Source organism: Mytilus edulis, chromosome 10 (genome assembly GCF_963676685.1).
Source record: "Mytilus edulis chromosome 10, xbMytEdul2.2, whole genome shotgun sequence".
NCBI classification, from domain to species: Eukaryota; Metazoa; Mollusca; class Bivalvia; order Mytilida; family Mytilidae; genus Mytilus; species Mytilus edulis.
This window is the reverse complement of record NC_092353.1, coordinates 10,681,079-10,703,866: the sequence shown is the minus strand read 5'-3', so window position 1 is coordinate 10,703,866 and position 22,788 is coordinate 10,681,079. Positions and strand designations below refer to the sequence as shown.

The 22,788-nt window shown below is 32.4% G+C and overlaps 1 protein-coding gene across 1 annotated transcript in view; it reads left to right on the top strand.

The window, feature by feature from the left end:
• LOC139492575 (uncharacterized) overlaps nucleotides 1-22,788 on the top strand; it is an 83,367-nt gene that overhangs the window by 40,529 nt on the left and 20,050 nt on the right. Inside the window, exons 12-30 of the mRNA XM_071280728.1 lie at nucleotides 71-957; nucleotides 1,297-1,482; nucleotides 2,014-2,253; nucleotides 3,194-3,436; nucleotides 3,759-3,917; nucleotides 4,358-4,565; nucleotides 5,209-5,318; nucleotides 6,029-6,194; nucleotides 6,786-8,600; nucleotides 9,672-9,766; nucleotides 11,099-11,191; nucleotides 13,298-13,377; nucleotides 14,718-14,811; nucleotides 15,314-15,561; nucleotides 15,986-16,079; nucleotides 17,081-17,254; nucleotides 18,071-18,256; nucleotides 18,568-18,744; nucleotides 19,390-19,569. Of these exons, the coding sequence (XP_071136829.1) occupies nucleotides 71-957; nucleotides 1,297-1,482; nucleotides 2,014-2,253; nucleotides 3,194-3,436; nucleotides 3,759-3,917; nucleotides 4,358-4,565; nucleotides 5,209-5,318; nucleotides 6,029-6,194; nucleotides 6,786-8,600; nucleotides 9,672-9,766; nucleotides 11,099-11,191; nucleotides 13,298-13,377; nucleotides 14,718-14,811; nucleotides 15,314-15,561; nucleotides 15,986-16,079; nucleotides 17,081-17,254; nucleotides 18,071-18,256; nucleotides 18,568-18,744; nucleotides 19,390-19,569 (5,435 nt within the window). The remainder of the gene's footprint in view (nucleotides 1-70; nucleotides 958-1,296; nucleotides 1,483-2,013; nucleotides 2,254-3,193; nucleotides 3,437-3,758; nucleotides 3,918-4,357; nucleotides 4,566-5,208; nucleotides 5,319-6,028; nucleotides 6,195-6,785; nucleotides 8,601-9,671; nucleotides 9,767-11,098; nucleotides 11,192-13,297; nucleotides 13,378-14,717; nucleotides 14,812-15,313; nucleotides 15,562-15,985; nucleotides 16,080-17,080; nucleotides 17,255-18,070; nucleotides 18,257-18,567; nucleotides 18,745-19,389; nucleotides 19,570-22,788) is intronic.

The following is a 22,788-nucleotide window of genomic DNA, read 5'->3' as shown; positions in this document are numbered from 1 at the left end:
AAGGTAATTATTTTCTTTTCTAAATGATTAAAGCAAAATATTCATAGACTTTGTTAAATTCTATTTATAGCTGTGAAAGACCATCAGTCAGAAAAGAAATTCGTGACCTGACTTCAGAAGAACTGATCTCCTTACAAGTGGCTATTCAAAAGGTCAAACAATCCGGCCCTGGGAATGCTTGGGACAGGATGCGAGACATGTATATCCATCATGGCATGTTCTCACATGGGAGTGCATTCTTTCTCCCATGGCATCGATATTACTTGAGAAATTTAGAACAAATTATACAAGAAGTAGACTGTTCCGTAACTCTGCCATATTATGACTTCACAACAGATGTTGGTGATTTTGCTAATGCCATTATCTGGCAGCCAAATATGTTTGGAGGGAATGGTGAAGGACGACAGGGCTGTGTTCCTGACCATCCGTTTGGTCAGTCATGGAGACCTTGTATACGTAGACGTTTCAATCCAAACATCCAACTTCCCTCTCTGGTAGAACTTGCTCTAGCCATCAGTAGTGAGGACTACACTACAATGAGTTTATGTTTAGAAGCCTATGTCAGCTACCTCCATCAGTACATCGGTGGGGATATGGGTGAAAGTACTGCCCCCTATGATCCTGTCTTCTTTGCTATTCACGCTTTTATTGATAAACTATACTGGGATTGGCAACAACAAGGCAACAACAAGTTTAAATTCCCAGCAGCCTACGGTAAGATACCAATGGTGCCATTCAATGTTCAACCTAGTGGTGTCCTTGACTCGGAGAATGACCTCTGTGTGACCTATGCCTTGACCTCTAGAGGCCATCCTTGTAATAGAACAGATGATGTACGAGAGGACACAGAAGATAGAGGTGACATTCCAGCTAATACAGTAGACAGATACAATTCTTACTATGATGAACAAGGATTTGATAGAAGTGGATTTAACAGGAATGGTTACCACAGATCAGGTAAGGTCTAAAGAATATCATGTTAAAAATAATCAATGATAAATATACTATGTATGCAATATAGTTATGAAATCTAGTGGCTATGATGAATTAAATGTATTTTAATTTTGTATTTTCTTGGGGTCAAAGAAATTTGTGAAATATGAGAATTTGTCTACCTTCTAAATATCAAATTTGACTGAAATGACCTTGTGGAATAAGAATTTTCTTGGGCAAATCAACCTTATATCCATTTAAGGAAAGGGAAATAAATGAATATTGTCTACCTTTTTCAAAAGAGAGAAATTTAAGAAGACAGCTGCATCACTCTATGTAATAAATCTTGATATTCTATCATAGGCTTTAATAGAGATGGTTACAACTTGGATGGATATAATCGTCAAGGATATGATCGCTATGGTTACAATGTAAAAGGTTATTCTATATATGGTTACAACAGAAATGGATATGATGTCAATGGTAATCCAGACACATCTGGTCGCTATAGTGATGATGGTTTCAATGATGTTTGTTCTAACAGGCTAGGTACTAGGAATCTCTTAAAATACATTGCTTATACTAAAAATATGTGATGTTAAAAATGCTCCAAAAAAACAAAACATTCTTAGTCCTACTTATGATTGCATTCATGTCTATGTTCCTGACAAAATATAAATACAAACAACATGTCTTTTGACTTATTAGAAAATATTGAGATTTGATGTGATTGCCAATAAGAGACCAGTTTCTGCCACTTATAAATAGCTAATAATTTAAACACATTTTTTGTTGTTTTCTACATTGAAATGAACAAAAGAAATCTCTGATTTACTTACAACACAGGAGCATTAGAAATAGACAACAAAACACAAATATTGTTTCATATGAATTCCATACAAAAAAGATACAACAGGCGCTGCCAAAATATTTTGACAGAAGTTACAAACCAATTATCAACTACCTCTAAATATTTCTGCATGCTGGAAAGATACTTGTATGCATATAAAATAGATGTACACACAAAATAGTCTATTGACTGTTAAAGAGATTAATCAGTATTTTCTTCTTTATTTTCAGGTTTGAGCAGAGAAGGTTATGATAAGTATGGTTTTACTGTTAGAGGTTATGACATAAGTCATTGTAACTACCTGTTCAATGGACCCTTTGCTGTGCTACAGTCATATAGAATTTGGGAGATACTATCTTCACAGGACAAGGGATTTCTGATGTCTGTACCGAGGACATGTCCACGGCTAAATACAGTCACACCAGAATGGGCTAGTCACTTTTGGATGGGACAAATCAAGGATGTGACATGTTAGTACCTCTTACGGCAAAGGAAATTATGCTGTGTAAATTATATTGCCAACTAAAACAAAATTGATGAGTTACTTCCCTTTAATCAGAAACATTCGTATGAGCAGTTTTATCAAAATTCACTGTGATTGTAATCTTAACTTATTCTTGATATTTTAACAATTTTAATTGCTACCATTTGCTATAATTTGTTACTTTTTTAATCATCATTGTTTTGTTTGTAGAGTATAAAGAAAGTTAAGAATATGAGGAGCTCTTAAAAAAAAATCCAGAATAAAAGAGAAAATGCAATTACTTCAGTAATCAGCAATTTACAAATGAGTTGAAACCAAAGACTAGTTTCACCAATAACATATGTAGCTATTGAAATAGTATCTTTGGGGGATTAAAAATTGAAGTACTGTATGATCATATGTCCACTGATCTCAGCTTTTTATAATTTAGATAGTATACAATTATAGCCTTTGTATGAGGTCAATACAAGGTTATATCAACCTAAGAGAAGCATATTGACTGAGGACGAAGTCTGAGGTCAATATGCTTTTCTAGGTCGATATAACATCGTATTGACCTCAACCAAAGGCTACAATTGTTATATTATTAATCAACAACTATTGCATGAACAATGTAAATTTGGTGATTTCTATAATGTATTTTCAGTAACATGCTGTATGCCCTGTGCAATAGGCTGTTTTTGACCTACGAAAAACTAAACACAACAGTATTGGCGTGCAAACTGAGCAAATACAAATGTACAAATGTTCATGTGATCAAGTTTTAACCAATCACAAATCCTTAAAAATATTCGATTAATAATATTTATATATCGACTTTGATCTTCATATTCATATTGTATCTGTCAAAGTTCAAGTTCTGTCCATTAATGTTCAATTTATTTAGTTTGTGTGTAAATTTATTCAGTGTTGACTTTATATTTCAGCTATGGTACCAGTACAGACACCAGTTTCACCCCTGACCTTACCCTCTTCCAGGTTTTGTTTTGATACAACCTCATTCCTATCATTATGTACCTGTGACAGTATAGCCAGGTGTACAGAGAACCCATGCCAGACTACATCATGCCCATCCTACCCTGAGGCTATATGTTATATTAATTTCTGTAGGGAATGTAAAGCTGTATGGTACCTGGACGGGAGGAGGATGAATTGTAAGGAAGAGAGAGGTAGGTACTACTAGTATATAGTGTGTTCATCCTACATTAAGGATGTGTGCAGGACTTAGGTGTGTGTGTACTCTTCACAATGCCAAAAAAATCTGATGAGAAGATTACTTCCCCTTCAATTGATGTTTAGAGCAGTTTCATAGAAAGTTGAATATTTAGATAAATCAGATATAGTAATAAATCAAATATAACAATAAATCAAATATGAAGATAAATCAAATATAATTGCATGCATTTGTAGTTATATATTAACTCATGTGTTTTAGTAGGTCCTGCAATGGAGTATGGATTATATACAAACTTCTTTTTTATTTGATTTCAGACTTTTGTGAACCAAATCCATGTCTAAATGGAGGTACTTGTGCCCCATCAGTTTGGACAAATGAGCCCCACCTAGTATCATGTCGATGTCCACCAGGATTTGATGGACCTAAGTGTCAAAACAAAGCTATAGAAGTCTGCAGTCTACCTGTAAGTCCAGGTAAGATAAACAATAACTTATACATAGAGGTGTCTAAAAGAATGGATGTAGTTTAAATATAAAACTGTAAATGTAGCTTATAGTATAGTTGGTATGGTTATTGTGCTGTTGACTTGAGTTTGCAAGCTCTAGAAACTTTGCCATAGATAAGATACTGAAATTTATTTTTTTCTTATATATTTGTAAGATATGCAATATTTATAAGTTAAGACCAACGTCTTCTAGGCCTGGATTGAGAATATATCAAAGTGTTCTGATATGTCTTTGGTAAGTGTGATCTTGTGAGTCATGATTATAAGCTAAACATAGTTCTTGTTATTTAAAATCAAACCTCTTAATTGTGAAAAGGATTTGACATTACTTGATGGAATTTCAAGGTTCATCCACCAAAGCTGTACTTGTGATGATAAGACTGACTGAACCTTTCTTTCCTATTTTAGGTTCATGTAACAGGAGGGTAACCAGATGGTATTATAACTATGTCACCCAGAGGTGTGAGGAGTTTATATATACTGGATGTGGAGGCAACTCTAATAACTTCCTGGATTATCCATCCTGTCAGACCAGATGTATGGTAGGAGCCTGCTGTTATAGATATCCTGTCTTCAGAGACAAAGTGGTTGGCTATGATGAGAAAGGCTATGACAGGTAAGGAAAACAGAACAGGGATTTGTAAACTGGTTACCTGTTTTAGGCAAAATTAAGATAAGGGCATGTAGTTATTGAATACTAGTTTTTAAAGACACAATAGATATGACAAGAGGCATTGGCAGGATGTTATTTAGTACAAAACACAGTTTTCATACTTGCTTCTTGTTATAGAACACATAAGTTTAATGAATTGGGAAAGTGTTTGGTTTATGAGTAATAGTATGCCATTTAAGGGTTTTGACCTAAACGTAATATCTTGTATAACTCTTTAACTACCATTGATAAGCTGACTGATAAACTTTATGATAGAAATAACTTATAATAATATATATGTAAAACATCTCAATAAACAGCTTAATGGCAGTAGACTTTGAAAGTAAAGATTACATGTCATGCTTAACATTGAATTGTACTCCATGCTTATTTGGAAACTCTGATCAAAAGAACCTTATCATTTGTTGTATGTGAAAACTTTTTGGAAATAAATGGATTTCAGATAATTTCGAAGAAGATGAAATCCATCACACCCAACACGACTGCAATTTGTTGATATGGAAAAGTGTGAGGTTGTACAATCAGAATAGAAAGCATACTTTGAAATTGGACAATATACATATTATTATTTTTTTATGTATTTCAGATATGGTTTTAATGTTGATGGCTTTAACAAGAAGAGAGAAGTTAGAACTTACAATAACAGTTTATCAACAGGGGACCAGATATACAATAGTTATGGTTATGATAGAAATGGTAAACATTTAATGATATTTTTTTTTATCTGAGATATACTTTAATTGTCTTTGATAATGTCCATATTAGGATGCTGTGAGTATATGATAATGTCCATCATATTAGGATGCTGTGAGTATATGATAATGTCCATATTAGGATGCTGTGAGTATATAGTTAACTGCATTGTGTTATTCAATTGCATATAAGGGCAGTAAGTAATTAAGAATATTTTGTGAGTTTTGTTGTGTTTATTATTTCTACTTTTTTTGGTTCCAGAAAAAGCTATCCTTCTAAATGTACAAATGTATGAGAGAATTTCAAACTTTTTAAAATAAAAGATACATTATTTATAGCTTCATGAACATCAAATTTTAAAGAACTTCTTATTGTCTTGCAATATTGCACATTATTCTTTAAAGTCCCCTATGAAAAACTTGGATAAAGATCATTCAATTAGGCTTCCAAATAACAAAATATGATATTATTTAAATAAGCAATTTACAACAAAAACATCAACTTAAGGTCTGCGTTTTGCAGATTTGCAATACACAACTAACTTATTTGAGAGGTTTCAAGAAAGGGTGAACTCATTACATGGGGGAATACTATACAAATTTGGGAGAGAAAACATTAAGGATTTATATTCTGATTGCATTGATTAGTTTTAGTTGTAGTTACTATAGAACAGGTATGAGTTGATGTAAGATGTTACATTTGTGTATCTTCAGGTTATAATAAAGCTGGGTATGACAGACAGGGACTGGACAGACAGGGCTACAACCAGGAAGGATATGATGCTGAAGGCTTTAACATCTTAGGATACAACAGAATAGGAGAATATGATGGAATTATAGAGTATGATAAAGATGGCTATAATGTAGAGGGTTATAACAGGTGAGAAATATCATTAATAGTTCTGCTCTGTTTCTAGGAAGGATGTTTGCATGGTGTAAAAATATAAAAGATAAAAAGATAAAAAAAAATTGTCATTATAGATTTATATTTTCTTCTTTTCTGGTTTCATTTGATGCATTATACATATAATTTAGTTGATTTTAAGGGGCAAGTGTAGTAAGAATGATCTTATTTGGAGTCGATGGCTAGTAATTTCATGAGAAGTGTAGTAAGAATTATCTTATTTGGAGTCAATGGCTAGTAATTTCATGAGAATAAAGTCATATTGAACTAACAAACTGAAACCTTAGAAACAAATAAAACCCTTTTTTATGCATTATATGTATTTTAAAAAGGATCTGAGGTTTTTTTCATAACCACAACTGTTGTGTTGAAGTTGTACCATAAATGTTTTTGAATAATGAATTTTAAAACATCTTATTTGCTTTAATGACAGATAAGCACAAAAAGGATGTTTGTTTTAATCATTTGACGAGTATGAATTGCCATATGAGCATTGTGAAGTTGTTATATAAAAATGAACCCTCATGGGAATTTTAAGTAAAATTAATGAATTCCTTTTTTTTTAAGAGCTGGATACAGTTGCCTTGGTAACAACAGAAGAGGCTATGATAATTTCAGACTCGCTTATGGTTACAATCACAAATGTAGATCATTGACCTTAAGTCAATGTCAATCTGTAGAAAAGAAGAAAGATCATCAAGTTGTGTCCTACAGTCAAGGTCGTAAGTGTGAAGATGTTGATTGTGGGGAGTCCTGTGGTTGTCACTATGGTAACACTACCTATAGAATAGGGGCAAAGGTCAGTATTGGTTGTCAGGAATGCCTGTGTGACAGTAAAGGAGTATTGAGATGTGCTTGTAGACAAACAATTAATCGTAAAGAAATCAGAGAAATGAGTGATGCTGAAATCCAACGCTATCAAAATAACATCAGACGACTAGCCATGGAGACTGGATGTCCCTCACGTTGGTTTCAGATAGCTCAGATGTACGCTGATTACAAACCTCAGGCAGTTGGTAGTGATGCTTTCTTGCCTTGGCATAGATACTTTTTGAGATACGTTGAACAAGAACTTCAGCAGCTAGATTGTGATGTAGCAATTCCTTATTATGATTGGACAATAGATGCTGGAAAACCAGATAAATCAATTGTCTGGTCAAATAAATATTTTGGTGGAAATGGGGAAGGAGTCACAGGTTGTGTGCAATTCCACCCATTCAAGGGACATAACCCACCATATTGGATGCCATGTTTGAGGAGAAAATTCAACAAGGAAATAAGTCTACCAGATGCTGTTAATCTTCAACTAGCTGTGAATGATCCATCCTATACAAACTTCAGATTACAGATGGAAGTAGTATCTCAGCTATTCCAGTCATGGGTGGGAGGTCACATGGGATCAGACTTTACTCCCTATGATCCAATATTTCTATCACATTTAGCATTTATTGATAAGATTTGGGACACATGGCAGAAGAAGCATCCTAATGGGTTATTACTGTATCCCAGTACACAGCGCTATGTTCCAATGGCTCCATTCCAAGTCACTCCAGATGATGTTTTAGAGTCTGAATCACAGATGTGTGTGAAATATGTGCCACTTACAGAAGGCTTGATATGTAATATCAGAATTCCTGTTCTTGGTTTTAATATTAATGGATATGATCGCCATGGTTATGACAGAGAAGGTTATAATAAAAATGGTTATGATGTAAAAGGATATGACAGATCTGGAAATTTTGATACTAGAGGAATATACAATGCTAATGGTTACGATCGCTATGGTTACAATCGTCAGGGCTTTGACCTATCTGGATTTGATAGATTTGGTTTCTACATTGATATGTATAATTTGGATGGTTTTGATGCCAATGGTTTAGATAAATGGGGTTTTGATAGATATGGTTTTGATACAAATGGAGTGACACCTTTTGGTTTTAATAAAAATGGTACATGGACTATAAGTGATTACAAAAATATGTTTGATTCATCTGGCTACAATCGCTATGGTTTCAACAAATATGGTTTTGATAGGGAAGGATTTGATGTATTTGGTTTTAACTCCAAAGGCTTTGATTTCAAAGGATGCAATAATTATTTCTTGGGACCAATGTATGTGTTAATTAAAAGATGGGCTGAAATTGAGTTAAACAAGGCTAACAACTTGACCATTCGTGTGATTGTAAGAATTTGTCCAGCTGTCACTACATACCCTTCATGGAGATACACAACAAACTGGTTACACCGAGGGGACCAGATCTTACTGATAGAGAGGCTACAGGAAGAACAACAAAGAAGACATCAGATTGATCCAAATTACATGCCTAGAGTTTCCAGTATTACTGATGAGAGAATCTGGTTACCTATTGAATCAGATCGAAGGTAGGTAAAGTTGGTAACTGCTACTAATCTACTATCAAGGAATTTAAAACCAGATGATGTATAAAATAAAATTAACTTAACCCTGCATAGATCACAAACATTTTTAAAAACAAAATGTCTAATATGGGCATGTTAAACTCTATTTATCAAAGGCTTGCTCAGATGAAACTTAAAAAACTAACTTTAAGTCATTCAAGTGAACTTTCATCACCTGAACTCAATCAATTAAACACTTAAGCATTGTTTATATGACAATACCAACAGATAAAAAAAAAAAACATTTATGCAGCATTTAGAGTCATTTCTAAATTTTCCACTATTTTTAATGTATAGATACAATACATTCAGTTGACACTAGAAAAAATAAGAGGAAAAATGGAATTTATTATAGGCTTAAGCCAATAAGATTATTGCAATCCAGCAACATAGCATTATCATTCCAAGTGTTTATCTTTTGTAGGCTATGCTTTATAACATATTAGTATTTCAAGTGTTTATCTTTTGTAGGCTATGCTTTATAACATATTAGTATTCCAAGTGTTTATCTTTTGTAGGCTATGCTTTATAACATATTATCATTCCAAGTGTTTATCTTTTGTAGGCTATGCTTTATAACATATTATTATTCCAAGTGTTTATCTTTTGTAGGCTATGCTTTATAACATATTATCATTCCAAGTGTTTATCTTTTGTAGGCTATGCTTTATAACATATTATCATTCCAAGTGTTTATCTTTTGTAGGCTATGCTTTATAACATATTATTATTCCAAGTGTTTATCTTTTGTAGGCTATGCTTTATAACATATTATCATTCCAAGTGTTTATCTTTTGTAGGCTATGCTTTATAACATATTATCATTCCAAGTGTTTATCTTTTGTAGGCTATGCTTTATAACATATTATTATTCCAAGTGTTTATCTTTTGTAGGCTATGCTTTATAACATATTATCATTCCAAGTGTTTATCTTTTGTAGGCTATGCTTTATAACATATTATTATTCCAAGTGTTTATCTTTTGTAGGCTATGCTTTATAACATATTATTATTCCAAGTGTTTATCTTTTGTAGGCTATGCTTTATAACATATTATTATTCCAAGTGTCCAATTGGAAGGTTACCTGTCACCTGTAACAATGACCTCTGTAGAAATCGTAAATGTCCAGGTATGTTTAGTATCAAATATCTACTTTAAGTAGTGCTAGTTCTTCAGAAAGGAGAAGTCTCAAAACCTAAATCATTAAAGCTCAAAACTATTTAAAGAACACAACTCATAAAATACTTACTATTCAATATTTTAAACTCTGGGTTCTGTAGCAGATTAAGTTATTCATAAACTGTAGATATTTTATTTGCAATCTATAATCTGTATTGCGATTTTATAGACCTGTTATTTCCTAATGTAATAAACCCAATATTTCTCACGATATCTACATGTACGAACAGCCTAGTAAATGTCTCATGGCATATACCACAATAATGGAACTTGATACATGTATAAGAAAACCAATCTTGGACCTTTACCAACCTGTTACTATATTGCATGACTTATATACCAAACTACAAAGTGACCTGAGCAAACTATACCAACTTATAAGTCCTTTACTTTCGTACTAAATTACTATTGCCAAGTTGACCTGATGCTGCTTCTAAGATATGTACCATTTTAACCAAGATTCTATTGTTTTGCTGTCTCATGGATTTATACCAGCACTTCTATCATACTTTGAATCTATCTATGTTAACAAACAATAGGATAAAAGAAATATTTTATTACTTCTAAACATGTGTAATTTCACAACATATATACATATTTACATAACAAATTACAACTTGGAAAAACTGGGGACTAGCAGCTGTTTGACACTTTTGAAATTAAAATTGTGTTATCCCCCTTTTAATATAGATATAAAATTTAAAACTTGGGGGATGAGATACAAAGGCTAATGTGTAGAAATTGTATCGAATTGGCCAAATACAGGTGTGAAGTTTTAGTACATCACCAATTAGACAGCAATGCAACAACAGAAGAAAAAAAAGCATTCACAGGTCATCATGTTTGTATTTGACCTCTAGATCTTTTGAATCATACAAGATATTTTTAGAATTTGGTCAAATTAATTACCACTAATTAAAAGTTCCATGAACCAAGAAATTACTCTGATGTTGCCACAGCAAGGCAACACCAGACATACAAAACAAATCATATAACATTCAGAGGTCATCATTTTTGTATTTGTCCTGTAGGAATCTTTTGAATCGCAAAAGATATTTTTATAAGATTTTGTCAAATTCATTTCCACTTCATAAAAATTCCATGAACCAAGAAATTACTCTTATGTTGCTAGCCTGCTGTATAATTTTACTTCAGTATGAAAAATATTGTATTTTTACACAGACAATGTATTTATTGGATAGAAGTCTGAATTTATTTAAGATATTCATAAATATTAGAAACATTTTTAAAGGTTTTTTAATGATGTTTTATTTTATATCAGGTATACCAGATGCTGTGTGTAGAGTGAACCGATGTGGAAGTTGTTCTGTAGAATGGTACAATGTGGTGACTGGTAAAATTGTACAATGTAGTGGTAGGTACATATTATATAGGAATTCCCCTTTACTGTCAAGATAAGTTTTGCCCACTATGTTAGCTTCTTTTTGTACCTAAAACTTTTTAATACAACTTTTCAATCAATATTTCGCATCAAAATTAAGGAAAAAATTTAAGAAAAAAGTGTCAATCGGTCATTTATTCTGATATACTAAGATTTTCTGTTAGGCAAAATGCATATAGTAACATGTTTTTCTATTGTCATAAAAATTCATAATATCTAATAAAATTAATAGATTTAGCTAAAAAAGTCCTTATATTTCAATAAGGTAATTTTACTTGTTAGTGGAAAATTGTCTTAATGTTAATTAGGCTTAAATTAAAAATTGTGTGCTTTCCCCTCTCTTTGATTAAAGTAAAATAACTCTGGTCAATTTTCCTAACATTCAATCATTACGGGAAGATGATATAGTTCTGTTTTCATTTACATTCTTTCAAAAAAGTTCTAATTGATTTTGGTAGGTCCCAATTACAATTTTACACTAATTAGAAGCTTCTGACATAAAGTGGTGGCTATAGTGTACTGTTTTGTGTTTGTGCTTATGTGTGTTTGTGTTAGGCCTTATTACACTTCTTTCATGTATTTGTCTTCAAGTCATAAGAAACCTCAAATAAAAAAAAATGCATATGTTTTTAGCTCACCTGGCCCAAAGGGCCAAATGAACTTTTCTCATCACTTGGCGCCCGTCGTCGTCCGGCGTCCGTCGTCATCCGGCATCCGTCGTCTGTAAACTTTTACAAAAATCTTCTCCTCTGAAACTACTGGGCCAAATTTAACCAAACATGGCCAAAATCGTTATTAGGGTATCTAGATATAGGAAGATGTGGTGTGAGTGCCAATGAGACAACTCTCCATACAAATAACAATTTAAAAAGTAAACCATTATAGGTTAAAGTACGGCCTTCAACACGGAGCCTTAGCTCACACCGAACAACAAGCTATAAAGGGCCCCAAAATTACTAGTGTAAAACCATTCAAACGGGAAAACCAACGGTCTAATCTATATTAACAAACGAGAAACGAGAAACACGTATATATTACATAAACAAACGACAACTACTGTACATCAGATTCCTGACTTAGGACAGGTGCAAACATTTGCAGCGGGATTAAACGTTTTAATGGATCCAAACCTTCTCCCTTTTTCCGAAACAATAGCATAACATCACAACAAAGAAAAACATACGATAAAATATCAATTGGCAGACTTAACTCAATCAAAAAATCTAGTTTAAAAATTGTGGCCGGTGACCCGACCAACCACCAAGATGGCCGCCATGGCTAAAAGTAGAACATAGGGGTAAAATCAGTTTTTGGCTTATAACTCAAAAACCAAAGCATTAAGAGCAAATCTGACATGAGGTTAAATGGTTTATCAGGTCAAGATCTATCTGTCCTGAAATTTTCAGATGAATCGGACAACCCATTGTTGGGTTGCTGGCCCTGAATTGGTAATTTTAAGGAAATTTTGCTGTTTTTGGTTATTATCATGAATATTATTATAGATAGAGATAAACTGTAAAGAGCAAAACTGTTCAGCAAAGTAGGATCTTCAATTAAGTCAATTTGACCAAAATTGTCAATTGACCCCTTAAGGAGTTATTGCCCTTTAAGGACTTTTTTCGCAATTTGTTCATCATGTTGACTTACTTTAAAAAATCTTCTCCTTTGAAACTGCTGTATCAATTTCAGCCAAACTTAGGCTAAATGAGTTTCAGAGTATTTAGTATAAATTTTATATTTTATTTCCTTGTATGTCAAGAAACATAGCTACTATGGCTAAAATAGAACATAGGAGAAAATGATTATTTTTTTTGGCTTTTGAAGAAAATAGGACGATCCAAAAAACATTTAAATAAATTGAAAAGCCAAAATAATCATTGATGAGAGATTTAACCAAAAGAATTAAGGTGAGCGATTCAGGCTCTTGAGAGCCTCTTGTTTCACGATTTTGGTGGATGAAAAGGGTGTGTGTACTATACATAACTGTGTACTATGCACGGCTGAATACAGTATATCAAAGATAGGTCATATAAATATTTCTTGAAACATTCTGAAACCATGGCTTATTTCCATTCTTAGGTTGCATAGATGAACGAGGATTAGATAGAATTGAAGGGTCAACATGGAGGAAATCTGAATGTGATACTTGTCAATGTCAGGTATGGAATGAATTATATTATGAAAAAGGCCAATAAGCTGTAAAAAACAACAAAAAAGGTGTTTATACTGATTAAACAACACTTTGTTGATCAATCTTTAAATGTACAAGGTTATATATGTAAGACTCAGATCGACGTCCAGTCTCTAATCGACGTCCGTTTCTCAAATCGACGTTCAAATCTGACCTCACAATAAAATATCCTTCCAAATCGTTGGCCAATTTTATGCCTATCTAATCGACGTCCATTTTTTGGCTTCTCTAATAGATGTCTAAATTTTAGTTTCCCTAATCAACGCCCTTTTTGGTCACATAATACAAAATTGACCAGAATCGACAGTAGCCGAAATCTTTAGACCTTCAATAAAATTATGTGTTACATATAAAATCTATAAAAAAAATGTGAGTGTGTTTTTTTTTTTTTTAAAGATTTATAACATATACTAGACTGAATATGTAAACAGGTTGTGATATATTTTTACATGAACGTAAGGAGACGTGGTATGAAATGAATAGCATAAACAATTCAAATTAGAAAAATTAACAGTCTTAATTAAAAAAAAAAAAATCCGAAAAACAAATATGACAGACATAAACCATCGAAAAACCTCTATACTACCCTGCATAAAGAATATGACGGGGTTAAACATGTGTGTGTGCACTCAACCTAGAATAGTTGTGTAACAGCACAATATAAAACATAATGCATTATTCTTGCGTATATGTTTCACTTCAGGTGTAAAACTGAGAAATTTGTTGCAAAACATCGTACAAAGACTAAATTATAATACTGTAAAAACGATTAGTTGCAGTTCTTAATTTGTCTATTGTTGAAGATTGAATAATGCCCTCTAGATGTCGTTTGGTTGGGTTTTTTTTATTGTTAGGTTGCTTTTTTTTTACATCCACTTACATACAGGTCATTTATTAACACGAATAGAAATAACACATTACTATGTAGATCAATTCTATTAACTTTTTATCAAATTGATAAACTTTAATATGTTTGAACCCTACAAAACATGTACATGTATAAGTGTAAACAATTAAGTCCAGTAATCGGGCGTAGTTTTGTTAAAACATGCCGTCACATAACTGTCATTGAACGTCGATTAGAGTATCAAAATATTGATATCCATTTGAGAATGTGACGTCAGATATGGACGTTGATTTGAGAAACGGTCGTCGATTTGAGGAACGGACGTCGTTTAGAGGCCGGACATCAATCTGAGTCTAACATATATAAGTATAATATCTGTATTCTTTTATTGATAAAGTTTTCAATAGTGAATATTTCATTCATAAGTGATAAAAAAATTATTTTGTAAAATTATTTTACAGAACAGTGTAATAACCTGCAGGAAGACTGCTTGTGAACCTGTGAGATGTAGATATCCTATAGAAAGTCCAGGCCAGTGTTGTCCATCTTGTGAGGGTAGGTATCACATACACACTTATTGAAAGTCTTCACTAGAATTGTGCATTTTGGGAAGTTAGTTATTTCAACTGATTTTGTCAGTAGATAATTAGAAACCACAAATTTGAGATCCAAAAATGCAAAGACTTTTCAATTTTCAATAAACCATAACAAATTTTATTCTTTGACAAGGTTTTTATGCATCTACCATCGAGGATTGGGCATTAAGGTTTACCCTTTTCTGTACATACCTATTTCTTGTGGAAATTGTTTGCCCTGCACCTTAAAATTCCCTTTGAATGTTGTGCACATTTTACATGTTACAGCATTGCTATTTTAAATTCAACATTTACTTTACACAATCAAAATTAAATAAATGTGTCAACAGTTTGTTAAAGTTTTATTTTCAGAAGGCAAAATTTAGTTTGCATAAGTTTTATCGAAATGATTTGGACTAAAATTTTTAAGTGAAAAACATGTAATGGTAATTTATAAGATAATATTTTCATACACATTTCAGGTGGTTGTTTTTACCAAGGTAGAATTTATGTGACGGGCAGTACATTTGTACCAATGACAGATTCCTGTAAGAAATGTATGTGTGACCGTGGTGACGTGACATGTCAGAGAAAACCTTGTCCAGACATTGGTCGATGTAAAACTGTTATTACCCTGCCTGGAGATTGTTGCCCTACCTGCATGGATTGTGGTAATAAGGTGAATGGAACAAGGTGGAGAGAAAACCCTTGTCAACATTGTAGTTGTATTGTAAGTTAAATTTTATGGTTAATAAATTTGTAGGTAAGGTTTATAATTAGAACAGAAGCATCCATGAATGATTCTAACATAAGGATTATTTAGTATGAATGTCAGAAATGCAAGAATTTTTGGTAAATGACTCAAGAAGTCATTAAGAACAGTTTTCACTGTGAGTAAAGATAAAAATTTAACATGACAATTTTTATAAGGAAAATGAAACATTTTTTTCAAAATACTGCAGACATTGTGACAGGAAATACAAAAAAGCCAATGAGTAATAATCATCTTAATGTTTGGCCTAATTTTTCTTAGACACATGCATTTGTACTTATACTTTTGCTTGACTGTTTTAACAAAACTTTGTGTGATTCTAAACATTCTTCTATTTACCCGAGTATTTATTTTATGTATATGTACATTCATTATTTTGCAGAATGGAGAAGAGCAGTGTCATACTATCAGATGTAACCCTCCTGACTGTACCAACCCACACACACCTCCAGGGGAGTGCTGTCCTACATGTATTTGTAAGTTAACACAAATTTAATACATAAAGGTTTTAAATCTTGTTCATCTATGGTATGACCAATGATTAAGCAATGATTTATTAATGATGAACACTATGCTAGAAATTTAATATACTGGCCTCAATGTCTTCTCTAGATCCTTGAGCTAAATGTTTTGAGAATTTTAACGGGGCAGTAATTATTTTTCTTGGCTATTTCTTAAATAAAAGTTAAAAAAAAATAAATTAAAAATAATGCACATTTGATTTCCTGATTTGACTCCTATAATCCTCGTTGCATAAATACTTTAGGTAGCAATACACAGTTAGGAAAAAAACTTAAAATTGACACTCATAATTTTTAAACACCCTCTTTCCCCTCCTGTCTAACAAAGAAGGCTTTATATGTGTGTTATGCATGTATATACTTATAGAAAGAGAATCTTCCATAGATTTGATTTCTAATGGTCATAAGGGTGAAATATAATCCCTCTTGGGTGTAACCATGGCAACAATCTGCATTTCTTAGATACAAAATATAGCAAAAAAGGGGGGTGAACATGTCACAAAAGTCTCCAAAATTTGGTCTAAAGGAAAATTTCAATCAATTACAGTAATACCTTTCCTGAATCCATAGGTTTATATCTATCAAGTGGTCCCAAAAAAATCATATGCTTATCTGCTCGTTTTTCCATAAGATTGAATTGAAAAGATTGAGCGCAAAATCTTTGTTGATAAACACTACAATAATGTATGGACCTATGAACGGTACGGATAGGAAAATACGGACTGTCAATCATATAAATGGCCTATAAAACATGTTAAAAACAATCTTAATGTTCATATAAACCCACTAAGAAGGCTATTTTAATCTTCAATTATCTAAAAATCAATTTTATTGTACAAAAACTTTCATATTTAAAAAATTCACAGGGGCCATAATGCGAAACTAAACTTCTAACTGTGTATTGCTACCTTAATCTTTATAAGAAACAACTTAAAACAGAATTGTATTTTTTCCAGCTTGTTACTTTGAAGGAAAAGCTATTAAAGATGGTGACACATACAATCCAGACAAATGTTCTTCATGTAGATGTAACCATGGAAACATGGATTGTACAAAGAAAGAATGTCCTCCTGCATCATGTGACAGTCCTGTATTCAAACCTGGCTCTTGTTGTCCAGTATGTGACAGCGGTAAGTTATACTCATCATACTTACACATTGCTGTCATGATTTCTTTCTTATTTTAAGTACCAAATGGTAGAAATATTCTGTAATAATAGTTCCAGTGGAAAAAATATTACAGAGTTTGTTCCATATAAAATAAATAGTATAGAGTTATTGTTCAAACAGGAACATATATTATGGCTTTTGTGACCAATATCGATGACAAATCTTGCCAAATTAATTTCAAGGTGATTTTTGTGCATGACAATAAAATTACTTTCTCTTTAGACCATAAAATATTGCCTGATGTTGTTGAATCATGTTAAATTTTCTCCTAAAAAACAATGGTAACGATAGTTATTTAGACCTCTGATGACTCACGTTGGGGATATTTTGATGAATTACAGTATGATCTGAACTCATTGACACTAAAGGTAGCTGAAAATGACTGTTTGACACCTGACATTAAAGGGCATTACTACCCTCATGTCAGTACTATAATATCTATTATCGCTATTTTGTGCATTTTTCTTTTGATCTTTTTTTGTGATAATTTTCATATCATGCTTTTCACTTGAGATGGAAAAATTATCGCTAGAAGCTAAGGAGGCCACGTGGAGTTGCTAACGAAATTGACATTGAAATTGACAACTTCGCCATAGGTAAAATAGCGATAAACAGATTATCATTGGTCATCTCAACTCGATTGCTTTTCTCACTTTCGCTGTACCAGCTCAAGCGATAAAATCAATCTCGTTGAGATAATCAACGATAATCTATAAGTATGTATGTTTATGCCTGTAGCTGCATGTTTTTTTTATACTTCTGTTGTCAATGTTTCAGGATGTGATTATGATATGAAAAGGTGGAAGAATGGTGATTTATTTATTGCTAGTTATGATCCCTGCTTAAACTGTTCCTGTAAAAACTCCATTGTCAGATGTATTCCTATCCACTGCTCATTGTCTGACTATCCATGCAGGAATCCAGTTAGAAAGGGAACTAACTGTTGTGATTATGAATGTCCAGGTATGAAAAACCATAGTATTGCATTTGTATAAAGAGATCATTTTATCAAATTTCAATACATGTAAATACATGTTTGATGTATTTAAAAAGATGATTACTTAGTACAAATAATAGGTCATCCTGTTCCACAGATTTGATAAATTATTCTAGATTAAATAATTAAGATCTCAGATATTTGTCAATTGGCCTGATTTCTTATGTCATGTTTTCTGACTTATAAATAGAGGTAAAAAAAAGTTAGTAAAGCCACAGATTATGAAAATTTTTGTATTATGCAGATAGTTATGATTGATTTTCATTATTTTGTAAAGGGTGCAGAGACAATGGTGTGGACTATACAGAAGGTGACTCATGGCCATCATCAACAGATCAATGTAAAGTATGTGATTGTTCTGATGGTCTGGTCAGTTGTAGAAACAAACAGATCTGTCCTGTAACCTGCTCTCATGGGATCCTTAGGAGGGGAGAATGTTGTCAGGACTGCAATAGTAAGTATTTAGTCAAAGTCTATTTTCACTGAACTAGTACACATTCGTGTTTTGGGGGCAAGCTGAAGCACGCTTCAGGGTGGGGGATTTTCTCGTTATTTTGAAGACACATTGGTGACTTCAACTGTTTCCTGCTCATTGGTAGGATTGTTGTCTCTTTGACACATTTCACATTTCCATTCTCAATACTATAGATATCTGTCTTGTCAATGTTCTCATTATATTTTTTATGTGTCTGTCCCAAGTCAGTCTGAACCTATAATTGTAGGTTGTTGGTTGCTGTCTACCATAATCGCTTTTAATTTGTTGTTTTAATGTTCAAATGTTATAAAAATATTGAACATTGCTTATTACCACAAAAGAAAAATAAATTGGGTCGATTTTACAGTTCTTGAGTTGTGCCTCTTATAAATGGAAAAATTGCTAAATCTGTGGATTCTGTTCTCTAACTTTAGTTTGCCTTTAGATTTTCCTCGACCAAATGTTATAAAACTTGTACACAATGCTAATTACAACATTACACATTCTTTTTATCTGTCATTCTGATGAAATATAAACTGAATTTCATGTCCCTCAAATATGACAGAGGTATTGATGGAAAAAATGTTGGTTTTCTTTTAATAAAGCTTTTGTCTTCAATTTCAGATTGTTTGTATGATGGTAGAGTTTATAGAGATAGTCAGACCTTTACACAGCCAGGTGATAGGTGTCAGCAGTGTACCTGTTATCGTGGTAATGTCAGGTGTGAAAGAACTGGAATATGTCCACAATTGTCATGTAGAGTTACAGAGACACCTCCTGGAGCATGTTGTCCTATTTGTAAAGGTAAGGATTGTCATCTACAGCTTCTGAATTGTCAGTATTTATATATAGTAAGACTATACAGAATTTGTTGCTGTTTAAATACTATTATCTGGTATTATTTTGTGAATTGGATATTTTTCTTTGAATCATCATTGGAGATGCATGTATCAGGATTATCAATTTGAAGATAATTCAAAAGTGAGATCATCAAATTAGACAGTAATTTAAGGAATATAAGTACTGTAGTTGAAGAGTTGCTTCCGCCAATTGTTGATTTGACAGTCGCAAATACAGTGAAATAAAAATTGACGGTGGCAACTCTTCAACTACAGTACTGTTATTCTGATTCTAATGCATTACAAAAAAAATAATACATTAGAGCTTGAAATCATGAACAATTTTAACTGAAAGATGTCATGGCTAAACATGACATCATACAAATGAAAACTTACAAACTGGAGGTTATTAAGTTACCTCTATGATTGAAATTTAGATAAAATCACATCTAAACAGGGAATTCAATGTAGGTGTTGTTTTATTTTCAAACATTTCTTTATCCAATCGATTCAAAATGGTGGGTCCCTCCTTATTTACGCCTGGTCAACTGTGGATTTGACAGTAAATTTTAGCCAATGAAAAAAAAATGAAACATAAAAATTACATTAGAAATTTTTATTAACATACATGTATCTGGCTGTGAATTAATCTTTAGTAAATTTGTAACAAAAATAAATTGTTAATTTGTAGGTTTTCATCATTCTTTGAAAGTACTAGCAGCTAGCAACAATTATTCGCAAGAAGTAATTATAAGAAATAATTATTGTTACTTTTAGGACTAATTACCAAAATATATTTTTTAGTACATACACCTGAATTCATTCTGAAATTTCTAAACAATAATTTTAATTTCTATTGTTACCTGTAGTTTTTGTTTGTTATTATGTCAGTTTATTGGGAATCACTTATAAGTCAGTGATATTTGGTATGCAGTTATGTTAGCTTTTGCATGTCTTATTCCTACAGACATTGATTCGCTCTGTACCATCAGTCCTGGTCCCTGATCTGTTTTTAAATATTGTGCATATTTTCCATGTTGAAGTATTTATGTGACATTTTACATTTGCATTTTACTTATTTAGTACTACAATTGTCATTATATTTTATAAGTAAATTGTTCATATCATTGGTTCCATGGTTATTATAAAACTGTGATCATGTGTTGGGAAATGAAATCTAATATCTTTGGGAGAAGTGTGAAAATTTTTGACAAAAAAAAGTTGAAAACCTCAAATATAAGGACAAAATCAAAGTTCTATATGATTTAAAATTTCTGCTTCAAATTATAAATAATATTGAATTGATTGGTTCACCTAGGCCTATAATGCCATGTTAACTTTTGGGGCAGTTGCTATAACAATTGGATGGCTTTTTTATGAGTTATTACCCTTAAATGATGATATGTTACTACTTTTATGTTTTTGGGTATTTATTTCCTCATCACTAACATGTCTAACATGACAAAAAAAGTTTGATGATACAGCAAAAAAAAATTGACAACAATATTCATCTTTATCTTTAATGTATTACGCATGTAATATCTACATAACCTCATATTTTTATCTTTTATATGATATCTGCATGTGTAAATAGTTTTATTGAAAGTTTATAGGTGTGCAAGTTAGACATCAAATATGGCTTTCTCAAAGTCTGTACAAAAAGGACAAACTCCAGTAGATTGTGAACTTTGTGATGGTAGGAATAAAATCCAATGTAAATGTTTGGACTGTGATCTTTTAATGTGCAGCAGATGCAAGGAAAAAGTCCATGCTAGATTTAAAAATGCCACTGAACATAGAATTAAAGATATTAAAGAGCTCAAATGTGCAGATCATTCTTATCAGGCTTGCTGGGTATACTGTAAAACTTGTAAGAAAGTCATATGTGTGAAGTGTATAACCAAAGTCCACAATGGGCATACCTTCATAGATGAAGAAGAACTTGATGAGCAAAAGAAGGTGGTGCTAAGGGGACAGAAGAAAGCAGAAAGGCATATAAATGAATTGTCCAGTTCTTCATTCCAACTAAAGGACATAAAAGAGCAGGAAGATGCCAAATTTAAAAAAGTAAAGCAAGATATTCTTACTCACAGGGAAGCTCTGAAGAGAGAAGTTGATAAGTATGCTGATAATATTTTAAAAGATCTAGAGAAGACATGGAAATCAAATAGCAGTGTTATGGGAGCAGAACGAAGCAAGATTGATAAAACATAAGCAAACTTACAGACTGCCAGTAAAACTATTAAAAGTACCATTACTTCCAAAGATTTTGTCAAATTCTTTGAAGATTTAGGTCAATTAGCTATTTCATTAAGCAATAATGAACCATTGTCAAAGCTGGAGTTTTCATGTTTAGGAAGATTCATGCCAGGCAAAAATACACAATTGAATTTTGGATCAGTGGAGGATGGTAGAACCTTGGAAGTACAGCCACCTAAATTTGAATTAAAAGTTGTTCAACAATTCACCACAAAATTGAAGAATGTTCATTTTGTTAGCAGATGTTTAGATGGTTCTCTGTGGATTGCTGATGTTATTTCTAAAAAGGTGCAGCTTATACAGTTTGATAAAATCAGTATTAAGATTATGTTAGAGTTGGACATATACATTCATGGAATGGAAGTAATGAATGCAAGCAACAACCTGCTTATAATAGCTGGAACAGGGCTAAAAATAATCAATAGCACCACTGGACAAATCACAGATTCCATTTATGATACATCACAAGTAAATTTACAATGTGTTCATATAACCATTGACAACAAAGTTATAGTAGGTGTATATTATGTAAAAGGAGAGATATATCAAAATACTGCTGTGATAGTGATGGGTCAGGATGGCAGATGTTTGGCAAAATATAAAGAAGACAGTGACAAAAGATTATTATTTTCAAGCCCTACACTAATTACCAGCACCAAAAATGGCAATATCTTTGTCATGGATATTGATGATTATGAATTTAGAAGAGTAGTAGTTTTAGGAAAAGAAGGAGGTATCAAACAAGTAATCACTGGCGATTCTATAACCGACTATGAAGAAAACATACTTTTACCCTATGCCCTAGTTACAACACCAGCAGATAATATTGTTATTACAGGTCTCTTCACAAGTTCGCTACATGTGTTAAACTGTGAAGGTACCTTTGTTGGTTGTTACACTTTATATGACATGGGAATTATAATAA